Source organism: Palaemon carinicauda, chromosome 12, assembly GCF_036898095.1.
Source record: "Palaemon carinicauda isolate YSFRI2023 chromosome 12, ASM3689809v2, whole genome shotgun sequence".
Classification (NCBI taxonomy): Eukaryota; Metazoa; Arthropoda; class Malacostraca; order Decapoda; family Palaemonidae; genus Palaemon; species Palaemon carinicauda.
Window position 1 is genome coordinate 135141447 of NC_090736.1, and position 16742 is coordinate 135158188.

Consider the following 16742-nt stretch of genomic DNA (forward strand, 5'->3'; position numbering starts at 1 on the left):
TCCCAAAGTTAGAGTCAGCAAAGATTTTAAGGTCGGTATTTGGTTAGATTCGAGAAACAAAGTTCCTTAATCAAAGCATATTTCACGTTTATTTTTATAACTCAGTTTTCGTAGTCAATCATTTGCGTACCTACTTGAATTGTCATCAATCTTTTTATTATTACTAAATACCTTTCCTTTCACGCAGGTTCATTACCTAATGTGCCTGGCAGCAAACTACGCTCACATAAAAGACCAGGAGAAATTCATGGACCTCCAAGAAATCCAGTTCCTGCAAGAGTCCGAGATGTCGACACTTCCCAAAGACCGTTTCTAGGATACAGCCCAAGGGATCTTTTGGCGCAACAACCAGCGTAGTCGATATTTCGAATCTGTTAACTAAACAGTGAAAAAGTCTTGGAAACTTGGAGGTTTCGGTTCAAAAGCTTCGTTTATCAAATTCCTCCACAAATTTTTGATCTCATCAGCATTTACCAAAGCGTCAACGTAAAAGTCTGTCAGCGTTTCCTTCCGACAGGTGAAGACGAATCCTCCAGGTTTACGACTTTGTTCTGTTTCTTTAAAGATGAGGAATGAAAGCCTCTGAAAAAGAACATGGGCAGTTTAGTACTTGAGTAAGGTTCACTTTGATCTATAGTAGATCAGAGGTTTATTTACAGGTGCTTCTGTCATCCACTGACATTGACTGCCCATGTCTTTTTTCCTAAAACACCATTTTAGAGGCTTTTGACTTTAACTTCGAAGCAGATTGGAAATTACAGACAACATCATTTTCTAAGGTGACAAAACACCTGGGACCACTTTGAAATGTAGCGATGTTGTTACATAACCTTAACTGCTCAATGCCTCATGATAACTGATACGACACGGTAATTTCCGCTGCTTCTGGTTGAAGGCAGATAGGGTTAGGGGTGGACTGGTAGTGTGCTTTCATTGTGCTTATTTTGTGCAGCTCTACGTTGAGATCTGTCCCTCAGTTTTGTTTTGATATAAGACCATACAAAGATTATACCTTTTAATAAATGTTTTTGTTAATATATTGGAAATAAAACTGGGGTGCCTGTCATTGAAAGTTAGAGCTGTTGTATGTATTCGTTCTTATACTTTAGTGGTTTCTTCAATAGTTATTAGGTTCTTTGTCATTGTACGTATGTTTTCAATACTCAATCCATTCAAGAGTGAATGTGTTTTGTAAATGCCTGTGTTTTACTTTACGTATTAATGTTAATTTAAATGCTGATAAAAATGAGAACTTTTAAAAGTAAAAATATATATATATACGTATATGCTTATAATTGAATTCTAAAATGCAGTATTCATAGTAAGCTGTCACTCCTTAGTTTGCATCTTATGACTCTTAACACTACTAAAACAATCGCACTGATATTTTGTGTTGAATTCTCTATTCGTTGTGTTTCCCTTTCGCAGCTTCTGCTTTTATTTTTTCTAACCTCACTAACTAATTAACCTTGGCTCATGTTGTTATGTAGCGGAGTGAGCTCCCTGCCCTTTTAGTCCCTGTGTCTGCTCCAAAGGATCCCTTGGGTAAATTTTACATGTGGACCACAGCCAGGTGCTTCAAACCTCCCGTGGTCCAGTGGCAAAATTTACAGTCGTCAATAAACTAAGGATTGACAATCTAAATATATAAAGTATGTAATACAGTATGTTCATTCTCATTGTTAATAATAACCATAAAGGTTCTCCAACATGTTTTAACTATTTTTTTTTTAAATTTAACAAAAAGATAAGTTAAAGAATAAAGGAACTTGTGATAAGTTTCTCATGTTATGTATAGATTTGTGTAGTAGTTTTTAACGTCTTGTGTAGTTTGCTACAAGTAGACCTTCCCTGTATCCCTAGCCTTAGCCTACAAACAGCTGAACCCGTCATTTTCACGCTGTTATTAACAAGAAGCAACATATCATCTTTTCCGTTATAACAAGTAGTTCGCATACTTGATGTAATTTTCGGTGGGTGTGGAAAAAGATTATAAACTAGATATATACTGATAGTGCATATCTATGTTATATTTTGCAGTTTAGAGGCTTCTGTTTCATGGAATGTGATTCGACAAAATCTTAAATGGACTAGTTTATAATTTTCTCACACTCTTCAAATTATGTATTTGGCCTTAGATTAACTGAACTTATTAAGACGTTAGTATAAAAGGTGTATTATCATTGACTAACATATCTGCATTAGTGTAGTTAATTCCACGCTGTAATAATAACTCATAGTACATATGGCTGTGTGAGAGATCCTCTGTGAACACTGTTGTTGCCTATTATAGTCTATAAATGTTGTTTATTGCAGGAAAAATGTTTATCTGGTAGAGAGGGTCCGTTGGATTTTGCTCAATGATTGGATGCGAGTTCCTGAAAATAATGAATATACAAATCTTTGATACAGTATTAAGCAGTCATGCATTTGTTTAGATGGGAAGTCACACGACACAATATTTGTAAATCTGTAACGAGAATATGAAAACTTACAGATTTGAAACTCGATAAAGGACACGAGCCCACATTTCTAGGAACGTTTATTTTTTCAGCAACGCACATCGTCATTCAAGGCCTAAAAGACCGACTCTTCCCGTGCTGTCAAATATATGAATTAGTTTTCACAATTTTTTATATGATCTGACTGACTTTGCAGTTAGTATATGACCTTATTTGTGCATGCCCTTGACCACTAAAGACTGTAATACTTTAGTCAAATAGTGTAAGGAGTGCACATTTGCTGTGGCTATACAGCAACCTACGTGTGTGTATATTTTGTATGAAGAACATAATACCTAAATATGTTTTGTTGTATAAAAACATTAAAATTTTATAGATAATCTTGACATTTTATTTCATTTCACCTCTTCGTAAGTTATGTGGGAACTATCGTACTAAAATTACAGTTGAGTGTGATGGAAGTAAATGTTAAGGTGAGAGGGGCAACAAAAAAAAATCTCTGTCATCTCAATAAAGGTTTCTTTTCAGTGACTAACCAAGTTTTGACTGATTTGACAAAAAGAAAAATGGTTGGTAAAAGGGTTCGGATATAATAAAAGAAGAGGATTTTCATCAAGAAATTTAGTACAGTATTTTCTTTGTAGTTTTAAAACTTGTCCATCGGGTTGGCTCTTAGACTTCACAACTTAATGTCAGGTGCGTTACATAACTCGTATTTACTAAACAGTGACCTCACTTGTAATAGCATTCCTGAGCTCAAGTTGCACTATGGAGAGGAATACAATAATTTTCCTGTACAAATTAGACCATATTGGTGAGTGCATCCAAAATCTTAGATAATTTTGTAATCTGAAAACTGCTCAATATATTTTGCAAGGTGACCAATTTATTTAAAGATGATGAAAAAAATCATGGGATGTGAAATGGAGATAACATGCAATATGTGACTTGAAAGAGCAATGACCAAAATACCATCTGTAGATAATAGATACTACTAGAGAGTTATTGGATCCTTCGGCCAGATGATACTACGTTTGATCCCTCTGGCCACGGCTCATTTTCCCTTTGCCTACGCATACACCGAATAGTCTGACCTGTTATTTACATATTCTACTCTTTCCTCATACACCTGACAACACTAAGTTACCTGAAAAATACTTCTTCACTCAAGGGTTAACTACTACCATTGTAATTGTTTAGTGACTACTTTCCACTTAGTAAAAGTAGAAGAGACTCTTCATTTATGGTAAGCAGCTCTTCTAGGAGAAGGGCACTCCAACCTCTAATCATTGTTCTCTAGTCTTGGATAATACCATAGCTTATGTACCATAGTCTGCCACTGTCTTGGATTAGAGTTCCCTAGCTTGAGGGTACAGTCGGGCACACTACTCTGTCTCTCTATTTCCTTTCCTCACTGGGCCATTTTTCCTGTTGGAAAATAATGATAGTAATAAATGGACAGCTGCTGTCTTGCAGTCTTGCTTTTTAACAAAAGACTATGCCCGCTGTCAATTAATGTGGAAAGTGCCAATAACTGTGGTTGATGACCGCAAGATCATGCAATTGTAAAAAAAAAAAAAAAAAAAAAAAAAAAAAAAAAAAAAACAATGCTAAATTATAAACAATATCTGGCCACCGGTCCGTTAATGTAGAGATAACATGTGGATAGAAGATTAACATTAGCCTACAGTAACATTCTCTGTGGTATGCAAGTGATTCTATATATAGACGAGAGATCTTATCAGTAGTAATCCACATCTTAGAGTTTAACATTTACAATAGAGACAAGTGACTTATCCTTTATGTTTTCAAGTAGCCTACAGTGTAGTTCAAAATACATTTGTGAATCCATACACATAACAATTCACCACCCATAGGGATGCTCACTTTTACAAGGGAGATTCAACAATCACATACAATGTTATCAAATGGTTTATAGTATACAACAATTCAGATACCATTTTTCTTTTTAAATATGAGTAAAATATGTATTTTATATGGAACTTTAATGACACAAATAGCAGGAATAAAAGAACATGTTATAGTAAGTAGAGGATCAGGTACCAATATTTATTTTACTTATGAATAAAAGTATCCTTTTGAATGGAACTTCATTATTTGAAAGACAAAAAAAAATTCAGTAATGAAATAAAAGGTTAAGATATTGCATTGTGGCCACAAGGAATAGTGTACCCTCAAAGTGACTATACTCAGTTCCAACAACAAAATTTAGACCAATTTATAGACCTGAAACTATCTAATAGGATGAATAACTTGACCTTCAGATTACCAAAGTTAACTCACATTAATTTTACTTCTTTATACAAATTTAACCTGCAACTGGTCATACAGTAAGAATTAATCAAATGATTTCATGCCAGGATATGTCCCGAAGAACATTTTCCTTTTCCCTTTGTTGCATAATTTAGATGATGAACATGGACTGAAAAAAAGTATTTTTTGTTTTAACTACACAATGGAAGTTTTAGAGAGTTATGCCTATCATAGAATAGGAGAACAAGAGTACTGAAGGGGAAGCTGAGACCAAATGAATGGAAAAAAAACTTATAGCAGGATGGAATATATACTGTTTGCTGTTTGTTATATTTTTATCTGGTCCTGTGTTCCCCCAAATTTGCTGCTTCAGGACCCTGTCTCTTATTTTCATCAGAAAATTATAAATTATGTTTCTAAGACATAATACGTAATCGATAAACAATGCAATTGGTAAAAATTCGTCATTTCTAACACAGAAAATACTTTTATTTTTTAATTAAAAGGTCTTTATAACTAACCATAAGACAATTAATTCTAAGATAAATTAATCAAGGATGTTAATATCTAAGTAATCTTTTTTAATAAACCGTAGTACACAGTTTAATATTTATAACATACTGTACGAGGCAAACCTATACAAAATTAAGAAAATAATTTTCACATCCTTAAAAACTACATTATACTTGTCTACATTTAAAAAAAAAACTTATGAAATAATGAAATTACTTTTGAAACATTCTAAATTATCATTATATCTAAAAATGGGAAGAGAAATTGATATGAAAAAGATTAAAATCATTCATAGATAGAGAGGTAGGAAGAGAAGAAAATAATTTTCATATCCTAAAAAATACATTATACTTTTCTATACTTTTCAAAAAACACATGAAATAATAAAAGTACATTTGAAACATTCTAAATTTATCATTATATCTAAAAATGGGAAGAGAAATTGGAATAGGAAAAAGATTAAAACCATCCATAGATGGAGAAGGAGGAAGAGAAGAAAATTTTCACATCCTAAAAAATACATTATACTTTTCAAAAAACGCATGATATAATAAAATTACATTCAAAACATTCTAAATTATCATTATATCTAAAAATGGGAAGAGAAATTGATATGAAAAAGATTAAAATCACCCATAGATGGAGGAGGAAAAATACTTTATACTTTTCTATACTTTTAAAAAATGCATGAAACAATGAAATTATATTTGAAACATTCTAAATTATCATTATAGCTAAAAATGGGAAGAGAAATTGGAACAGGAAAAAGATTAAAATCATCCATAGATGGAGAAGGAGGAAGAGAATAGAGGAGAGCCGTTACAGAGAACAAATCTCGCCGCTACTAATCTCATTATCTCAGACGCCATCTTGACAAACCAGGCCGCCGGCTGTCAAAAAAAGGGAGTCGTATTTAATCCTATTTTACCGTGAAAAATGACGTTTTTCCACTTTGGAAATTGCATAGCACTTGCTTATGGACCTTATGTACTCACTTACAAATATTCAGGAATGTAAGTAATAAATTTTGTGATAAATTGAAAGTTAATTGATGGTAAGTTTGGTCCAACCGGGTGACGAACGGTATGCTGTTAATGTCTTACTATTTATTATATACGATGACCCATATACATTTTTGTTCTTATTTGACCGTGATTATTGGGTTAAGATTATTTTTGTCAGGCCTAGCTGGTTTTTACCCTAAGAAAGTAGCGTAACGTGATACGCTAATAGCCGATGGGATGCCTAGGGTGTAGGCTAGCCAAGTTTTTCACTATTCAACATCCATAATGGATTAATGGTAATTTCAAGTAATCAATGTGTGATTTCGGTAATATTTCAAAGTCCCATCCAGCCATTACCATTTGTCAATACATAAGAGCTTCATGTTTTTTTTTTTTTTTTTTTCCGAAGCGCACGGCGAAGGAAAATCCATTAAGGGTTTTTTTTAATTATAACTGAAATCAAATGATTTTTAACCATTAAGGACTCTATCGAATTATTCCTGGGAGCCTTTGTATGTCAGCGGCCAGTTCCTCCCTTGTGGATTAAAAATGGACATCAACTAATCTCAACTTTACCCCCTAACCTAACAGCCATGTCCTTACCTACTTACCTAATGGGGGGCTAAACCCCCCTGCGGCCCCCCCTTACACAGCTGTAGTATATGTTAGCTGTAATCATACATGCAGGTGGCCGCTATAATACGTACACCCTTATTCCTGAAATCTATGGGATTTTACTTTGCCGTGAGCTCCCTTCGCTTGCGAAAAAAGAAAAACATCAATCTCCTATGTACTGGCAAACTGTAATGGCGCTGGGTGGGACTCTAATCGAAATATAACTTTTATTTATGTGCTGGTAGGTTTTGTGGTTGGTTGGGATGCACCTGGTCGGTAATTAAAATTTTATAGGTTGGTAGCCTTTGTAGTTGGTTGGGACAGACAGTGTCAGTAATTAAAACACGGGTAAATACTTACTATAGCACCATATTTCTTCTGGTGAACATGAGACGTGTTCCTGGCATATTTATATGTACTTTGGAACTGTGCTGATGCAAATTATTTTGGGTACCCATATTTTATGAATTTTAGAAAATTCAAACTTCCAAAAGTTTTGGCTGAAAAACCCACATCATAAAAGGGAAAATAACACGAAAACCACCTACCCTAAGGTTCCCAACCTAACCTAACTTAAGAGCCGTATCCTTTCCTACGTGGGGAAAGCTATGCCCTCCTTGCAACCCTCCTTAGTCACCTTATATCTTAAACTTACCCCAAGACTAAGTATCAACTGGTCTCGCTCCTGGCAAAGTAACACTTAATCATATTTTGTAAATAGTAAAATTAACTCCATAATTTCAAACTTCAGACAAAGATAAACAACTTATTCCTCCATAAAGAAAATTTATTGTACAAGTTAAAGTTTACGCCTATACCAACTAACTACATACCCCAATGGAGAAATTATGTTAATTCATATGTGATTTCTTTATATGCTGCATTGTGAAGAGAAAGTTAGCATTTTAGTAAGTGTCGTAATTCAAATGCACCGGTAGGTTATCGTATTATTATTAAATGCTAGTTAGAAAAGCAGGATGCTATAAGCCCAGGGGCCCCAACAGGGAAAGTAGCCCAGTGAGGAAAGAAAACAAGGAAAAATAAAATATTCTAAGAGCAGTAACAACATTAAAATAAATATTTCCCATATAAACTAATAAAAGTTTAACTAAATAAGAGGAAGAGAAATTAGACAGAATAGTGTGCCCGAGTGTACCCTCAAGCAAGGGAACTCTAACCCAAGACAGTGGCTATGGCACTACCCAAGACTAGAGAGCAATGGTTTGATTTTGGAGTGTCCTTCTCCTAGAAGAGCTGCGTACCATAGCTACAGAGTCTCTTCTACCCTTACCAAGAGGAAAGTAGCCACTGAAAAATTACAGTGCTGTAGTTAACCCCTTAGGTGAAGAAGAATTGTATGGTAATCTCAGTGTTGTCAGGTGTATGAAGACAGAGGAGAATCTGTAAAGAATAGGCCAGACTATTCGGTGTCTGTGTAGGCAAAGGGAAAGAACCGTAACCAGAGAGAAGGGTCCAATGTAGTACTGTCTGGCCAGTCAAAGGACCCCATAACTCTCTAGCAGTAGTATCTCAACGGGCAGCTGGTGACCTGGCCAACCTACTACCAATAAAGGCTTTGGTCTTTGTAGGCATAGCCCAAGGATCAGTTGTATTTCAGTACGTTTTTCCTCGCTTATCTAATGGGTGTCTAGGTCGCTGATATTGTATACCTCGAAACTCAAGTAGATGTTGGGCCAAGGTGGTAATGGGTGTTTTGGGAGCGTAAGCCTCCACTAAAGTTGGGGAAAATGAAGTTATGTTGCGTTATATTTGGACTGATCATGGACGTCCGAGCCCCCCCAATATGTGTTTGCAATTTCTTGCCTTTTTTATACAACTTATGATCACATGCCTAAAGTAATAGGCAGTAAACCTTCTAGAATATATTGTACCAACCGTGTGTCACACGATCGTACATAGTTCATTTTGTGCTTGCATCTTCGCTCTCCCCTCGCACTAAAAAGAACCTAAAAAAAACATGTCTGTTTTTCTCATGTACCAACCGTGTGTCACACGATCGTACATGGTTCTTTTTAGTGCGAGGGGAGAGCGAAGATACAAGCACAAAATGAACTATGTACGATCGTGTGACACATGGTTGGTACAATATTAACACCAACATCACTCGCTTAAAGGAGTAAACATGTACTATATTGTTATCCTCCCTATGCTCGTCTTGTCGAAGAGGTTAAGTATACACGTGTCGTATATATTTACCAACCTTATTACCTTATACCCTCGCTATATAAACAAAAAAGTTGTGATTTTACTCATCCAGGGCTTTGTCCTACATAGCCTAGTTGAGCTATCTTAGACTGCTAATTACATAGCTTAGTATAGCTTATCAGCAAATTGGTGTAGCCATACAAATTTTTCCAGGTAACCAAATCTTTGTAAGATTTCATGATTAATTGCGGTACCAAATTATTTTTAAACTCTGAGGTTACTCGGTTCAAGATTGAAAGTGTTGTAGGTTTTAGACATCATAGCAAGTTTGGTGACAAAAAGTAGCTTTTCCCATTAACCAATGAGAGGTGCTTTACTGATGTTTTGTACGTGTAAGAACGTGGCTTCCTTTGTTAGTTTGAATATTTCTCTAATTCCGATGAGTAAGGACACATGGATATGTTAGCTTAATTATTATTCTTAGCTAAGCTACAACCCTCGTTGGAAAAGCAAGATGCTATAAGCCCAAGGGCTCCAACAGGGAAAAATAGCCCAGTGAGGAAAATAAATAAGTAAATAGATAAACAATATGAGAAATAAATGAACAATCAAAATTAAATAATTCAAAAACAGTAATAACATCAAAACAGATATGTCGGTAAATTTACAGTTTCATCCATTATGGGGAAACTGGAATAAAAATATATTTGTTGCATCAGAAATAGTGTAGTTTCAACGAATTTAACGTTTATTTTGACCGCAAACCATCCGATTTAGAGATTTACTATGTAATTGGAGTTAAAACAACAAGTTGTTCCAGAATGCAGAAAGACCCTACTTCATCCCAACAATTATGGGGGACACCAGGTGGGAACTGGGGTTTTGGGTGGGGGGGCGTCAAATGATATTTGCAATAAATGAATACTTATCCTTCCACCACCCCTCCCCCTATACCCCTATCTAGCCCTACCGGGGGGGGGGGGGGGCTGCAAGGTAAAGATACAGCTCTTAAGTTAGGTTAGGTTAGGAACGTTGGGGTAGGTGGTTTTCGTGTTATTTTCCCATTCAAGATGTGGTTTATCAGTCACAAATTTTAGAATTTTAAAATCTCAAACTTTTAAAAATATTGATTCCCCACAAATATTTGCATCAGGATATTTGAAAATACATATAGCATATTACAAATGTTGTCGTCTAGCCAACTGCATTGAATTATTTAATTGTTTTACAATATTTCATTATGAGTTTTTGATCAAATATCTGAGATTTTATGATCTAAGTTGGATTTGTGACATTTCACAGGTTAAAGATTTACCAAATTCTGTAAATTTTGCAAAAGTAAATGGCTCCACACCATATTTCGAATTTCAGAGAATGCCTTTCTTATGTTTTTTTTATTTTCTATAATTGTAACCTTACTGTATTTTGGGTTGGAGAATAAGGAAACGGATGAATTATATCTTTGTGTACTTGATCCTCATCCAAGTAATTGTATGATAACTAAATTTTCAATATTAAACTTACCCGATAATCATGTAGCTGTCAACTCTGTTGCCCGACAGAATTCTATGGAGGGATACGCCAGCTATCACAATACTAGAAGGGGGTGTTCTTACCAGCGCCACCTGTGGCCAGGTACTCAAGTACTTCTTGTTGACACCTCCTCAATTATTCCTCTGTCGTGCTTCCGGCAAGACGTTCTGGGATACGCTTATGATCTTCGAGTATTTTCACGACTTTGGTGAAGTATTTCTCTTTGATTTCGGCTGTCGCTTTACTGGAAACTTCTATTTTAGCTTAGTTAGCTTTTGGAATTAATTTGATTAATTTTGGTGACGAAGAGAGTATGAACTCTCGTTCACCTTTCAATGGCCGACCCTTCCCTTAGACGGAAGTGTTGGTGTCTAAGAGAGTATAGACTCTCTTTCTTAATTTTGCTTAACAAAAGTTATAGATTTATTTTATATCTCTCCGCCTCTTATAGGCCTCTTCGATTAACTTCCTTTTATTATAAACTTATTAAAATTAATTTTTATATTTGTTTATATTCGACCTTCCTAATAGTAGGCGGTCTTTTCTTGGTACCGAAGTTAATTATCGTGAGCCCGTCATTTCGGTTTTACCTGTTAACATATTATGCTATTTTAAGGTCTTTGAAAGAATTTCTTTGATAGTCTTGTACTTTTTCAAAGTTGAACTAACGTTTTGTTTGTCTCGGCAGTTGTTGACGTTCAGAACGTTTCAACTTGCGCTCTATCGTTACGATAGAGAAAGAATGTTCACGGTTTCACGTTGCAGTAAGAGTAACCGTGTCTAGCGTTTTGTTCATTCTTTCTTAACTTAATGGTTTTGATCCTAATAAGGAACTTTCTTTTTGGGAAATATTTCAGTTTTTTCCTTTAACAATAATATGTTTTAACGATATATATGATTGGGCTCTTCTCTCAGGTTCTAAGCAAGAGAGAGAGAGAGAGAGAGAGAGAGATAGAGACGGAGGGAGAAAGAGGATAAACGTTTCCCTCAAGCCTGCCAGGCGTACGAGTAACGTCGTTATCGTTTTGCTCTTATCCCTAGTCTCTTTAGGGGAAGAAACTAAACGTTTCTAGAGTGATCTAGTGTTTAGTCTCTTTCCAGCCACTGAATTTTCTTTCATTAGATTTTTCTGTTACATTGTAATTCTGTTTTCGCAATTACTAACTTTTGAGAAGGATAGAATTGCGTGTTTCAGGTACAAACCACTTAAAGTTTCGAGTTCAGTGAAATAAGTGCAAACAGAAATCAAAGTGATAAGTGATTAGTGCAAAGTATGTCAGTGTTATGCGTGAGGGTACTTTTGTGCGCGCCAGTCGTCCTCCCAGTCCGGGACCTCTTGCAAGCTCCCAAGCCCAGGGGAGAAGCAATGTCGAAGGATTAAAGGGTTCGGCAGGCCTTGATCGGCGCACAGAAGTATCCTCGGTGGTTGTGGGCGTGTCTTACAGAGACCGTCACTCCCACCCGCAGACGATTGAGCCCTTATTTTGCTCGTCTGCAGAAGAGATTTAGAGGAGAAAATAAAGGCAGAGTTACGCTGGTCTCAGGTCTCAAGACCTCTTAAACGTAAAGTCCAGACCTATGCCAGACGTACGAAGTAAAGTTCAACAACCCGGATGCAGTCATTGGGTTAGCTCTGACTCTCCTCAGTCATCAGTTTGTCGGGCTGAGAGTGCTCCTACACTCCCCCCCCCCCCCCCCTATGCTCGCTCCGCCTGATCGCAGTACCACCTGCCAGGCGTACGATGTTGTGAGCCTCCTCCTCCTCCTGCACCGGTGGTGCACCGACCGCCTGCACCCGTTCAGCCTGTGCTGCACCCGCCTGCACCGGTGGTGCACCAACCGGCTGCACCCGTTCAGCCTGTGCTGCACCCGCCTGCACTCGCTGCACCCAGTCGCAACACCATCTGCCAGACGTACGATGTTGTGGACTCTACTACAGTCCATGCAAGCACAGCTTTCGGACCTGTTGCGTGAGTGTCGGGCTGAGAGTGTTGCACCTCCACCTGCACCCTTTCAGCCTGTGCTCAACCCGCCTGCACTCGCTGCACCCAGTCGCAGCACCATCTGCCAGGCGTACGATGTTGTGGACTCTACTACAGTCCATGCAAGCACAGCTTTCGGACCTGTTGTGTGAGTGTCGGGCTGAGAGTGTTGCACCTCCCCTGCACCCGTTCAGCCTGTGCTCAACCCGCCTGCACTCGCTACACCCAGTCGCAGCACCATCTGCCAGGCGTACGATGTTGAACCTCTTTCTGTGTTCGCTGTTCCCAGTGTTGTTCAGCCTCAGCCTTCTTTAAGGCAACCTTCGGTTTGGGATCAGGAGGATTACCCCACTCTTCCTCCTCCTCCCCTGGCTGCTCCACCGGTGGTGCAACTCTCGGTGGAGGTACAACCTCTTCCACCTGTGAGTCAGTCTCCTCAGCTGCTGCACCGAGCTCAACCCGTGCACCCTGATCCTGCGCCTCAGACACCTCTGCTTGCGGGAACTTTACCTTGTTCTGCGCAACCTCGGTCTCTTCACGCTCCACTCATACCACAGGAACAGGAACTTTCTGCACCTTCCACTGTTGTTGTTCCAGCTCGTTCTGACTCTGCTGTTCAGCATACCTTACCTCCATTTTCAAACCATGGCAAAAATATGAATCATGAGTTATGAATGTAAGGTAAACATTATGTTGATTTTTTTAAACCCCATGCAAGCATGCATAAAGCACTCTAGCACTGGTCATGGAATTTCTGAGGAATGTTAAACGCCATGCATACGCTCTGCTTTCCTTACAGCAGGCTCTGCTTACAGCAGGCTCTGCTTACAGCAGGCTCTGCTTACTACATGCTCAGCATTCAGCATGCTCTGCATACAACACATGCTCTACTTACAGCATGCTCTGCATACAGCATACTCTGCATTCATCATGCTCTGCATACCTTACCGCATGCTTCTCAACATATCTTGGGTTGTTGCCAACTCACTAGACTGTCAAGCAGTTTCATAACGTTGCCTTCTAGTCTGCTGCTTTTGCACCAGTGAACCCTCACTCAGAGAACTTAGCTTTTCTAGGATAAGGTCCCTGTAGATGAGAAAGTTCTTTTCTCCCTCCTTCTGATATTCCCTTGAGGACTCTGTCATTTGGAGGGAGCCTTTAGCTGCATAACCTCTTATGGACTTTTATTTAAGCATAACATGCTTACAGGGAAGGTAATGGTTCCACTTCAGCCGCTAATCCCGTCTGTTACCACACCTGCTCCCATAGACCTTGAGCTGTGTTGCATGACATGCAGTCCAAGCTTAGTCCTTGTTAGAGGATTTTTGTTTACGAAGTCAATGTGTCACGGGGAAGACGTTCAACAACCAACAGAAGGGACTTGTTGTGACGCAGTGCGGCAACCTCAGCAACCCGTTAAGGAGTTGTCTGTACGACCCAGATAGTCTAGACAGATTCGGGTTGTCACTGTACTTCCTCGCTTGCCCATGATTGTCAGTTTACAGACTGTGCAGCAGTATCATGACCTTGTGTCCGGCTCCGTCAGACGACTGGCTTTTAAGAGCTCCCACAAGTCGTCGCTGTCTGGAGATTTTCAAATGGACTATGGATCTGACCAAGAAACTGGGCCTCCTGGTCAATTTTGAGGAGTCTCAGCTCGTTCCATCCCAGACCATTGTTTCCTTGGGTATGGATCTTCAGAGTCGAGCTTTCGGACTTGTCCGTCGGCCCCAAGGATCTTCCAAGCCTTAGAATGCATCCAGAGCATGCTGAGAAGGAACCGATGCTTAGTCAGGCAGGGGATGAGTCTAACAGGGACACTTTCATCGCTGGCCCTGTTCATCGAGTTAGGGAGACTCCACCTCCGCCCCCTTCAGTATCATCTAGCTGCTCACTGGATAAAGGACATGACGCTAGAGACGGGCTCAGTTCCTGTTTCCGAAGAGATGAGGTCTATTCTAACGTGGTGGAAGAACAGCATTCTTCTCAAGGAAGGTCTACCTTTGGCTGTTCAGACCCCCGACCACCGTCTCTTCTCGGACGCATCGGACACGGGCTGGGGTGCGACACTGGACGGACAGGAATGCTCGGGAACATGGAATCGGGAGCAAAGGACACTTCACATCTATTGCAAGGAGTTGTTGGCAGTTCATCTGGCCTTGATAAACTTCAAGTCCCTCCAGCTTAACAAGGTGGTGGAGGTGAACTCCGACTACACCACAGCCTTGGCTTACATCTCCAAGCAGAGAGGGACTCATTCGAGGAAGTTGTTCAAGATCGCAAGGGACCTCCTCATTTGGTCAAAGATCGAAAGCTCACGCTGGTAACGAGGCTCATTCAGGGCGATATGAATGTCATGGCAGATCGCCTCAGCCGTAAGGGTCAGGTCTTCCCCACAGAGTGGACCCTTCACAAGAATGTTTGCAGCAGACTTTGGGCCCTGTGGGGTCTGCCAACCATAGTTCTATTCGCTACCTCGATGACCAAGAAGCTCCTCTTGTATTGTTCTCCGATTCCAGACCCAGCAGCAGTTCGCGTGGATGCCTTTCTGCTGGATTGGTCCCATCTCAACCTGTATGCATTCCCGCCGTTCAAGATTGTCAACAGGGTACTTCAGAAGTTCGCCTCTCACAAAGGGACACGGTTGAAGTTTGGTTGCTCCCCTCTGTCCCGCGAGAGAAGGGTTCACCGAGGTACTGCAATGGCTGGTCGACGTTCCCAGGACTCTTCCTCCTAGAGTGGACCTTCTGCGTCAACCTCATGTAAAGAAGGTACACCCAAACCTCCACGCTCTTCGTCTGACTGCCTTCAGACTATCGAAAGTCTCTCAAGAACTAGAGGCTTTTCGAAGGAGGCAGCCAGAACGATTGCCAGAGCAAGGACGACATCCACTCTCAGAGTCTATCAGTCTTAATGGGAAGTCTTCCGAAGCTGGTGCAAGGCCAATGCAGTTTTCCTCAACCAGTACCACTGTAACCCAGATTGCTGACTTCCTGTTACATCTAAGGAACGTAAAATCCCTATCAGCTCCTACGATCAAGGGTTACAGAAGTATGTTGGCAGCGGTTTTCCGCCACAGAGGCTTGGATCTTTCCTCCAACAAAGATCTACAGGACCTCCTTAGGTCTTTTGAAACCTCAAAGGAACGTCGGTTGTCCACTCCAGGCTGGAATCTAGACGTGGTCCTAAGGTTCCTAATGTCATCAGGATTTGAACCGTTCCAATCAGCCTCTTTTAAGGACCTCACATTAGAAACTCTTTTCCTCGTGTGCTTAGCAACAGGTAAAAGAGTAAGTGAGATCCACGCCTTCAGCAGGAACATAGGTTTCACATCTGAAACGGCTACATGTTCCTTGCGGCTCGGTTTTTTTGGCTAAAACGAGCTTCCTTCCCGTCCTTGCCCTAAGTCGTTCGAGATCCCAAGCCTGTCCAACATGGTGGGGAACGAACTAGAGAGAGTACTTTGCCCTGTTAGAGCTCTTAAGTACTATTTAAGAAGGTCAAAACCATTACGAGGACAATCAGAAGCCTTATGGTGTGTTATCAAGAAGCCTTCTCTACCAATGTCTAAGAACTCAGTTTCTTACTACATCAGGCTTCTGATTAGAGAAGCAAATTCTCATCTGAAGGAAGAAGACCTTGCTTTGCTGAAGGTAAGGACACATGAAGTGAGAGCTGTGGCTACTTCAGTGGCCTTCAAACAGAACCGTTCTCTGCAGAGTGTTATGGATGCAACCTATTGGAGAAGCAAGTCAGTGTTCGCATCATTCTATCTCAAAGATGTCCAGTCTCTTTACGAGTACTGCTACACCCTGGGTCCATTCGTAGCAACGAATGCAGTAGTAGGCGAGGGCTCAGCCACTACATTCCCATAATTCCATAACTTTTTAACCTTTCTCTTGAATACTTTTTATGGGTTGTTCGGTCGGCTAAGAAGCCTTCCACATCCTTGTTGATTTGGCGGGTGGTCAATTCTTTCTTGAGAAGCGCCGAGGTTAAAGGTTGTGATGAGGTCCTTTAGTATGGGTTGCAGCCCTGTATACTTTAGCACCTTTGGGTTGATTCAGCCTCCAAGAGGAACGCTGCGCTCAGTAAGGAAGACGAACTTAAAAAAGAGACAGAGTAACGGTTCAATTCGACTTCCTTACCAGGTACTTATTATTTCATTGTTATTTGAGATAACTGTTATATGA

General features: G+C 39.7%; 2 protein-coding genes across 2 annotated transcripts in view; both read left to right on the forward strand.

Annotated features, from left to right (window-relative positions):
• Positions 1 to 2842, forward strand: part of M6 (neuronal membrane glycoprotein M6) — a 247202-nt gene extending 244360 nt beyond the window's left edge. Inside the window, 1 exon segment of the mRNA XM_068384571.1 lies at positions 188 to 2842. Coding sequence (XP_068240672.1) covers positions 188 to 316 — 129 coding nt within the window. The 3' untranslated portion in view covers positions 317 to 2842.
• Positions 2843 to 6107: 3265 nt separating this feature from the next.
• The window catches only part of LOC137651301 (BOS complex subunit TMEM147), a 46989-nt gene continuing 36354 nt past the window's right edge, over positions 6108 to 16742 (forward strand). Inside the window, exon 1 of the mRNA XM_068384572.1 lies at positions 6108 to 6262. Within this exon, the coding sequence (XP_068240673.1) occupies positions 6186 to 6262 (77 nt within the window). The 5' untranslated portion in view covers positions 6108 to 6185. The remainder of the gene's footprint in view (positions 6263 to 16742) is intronic.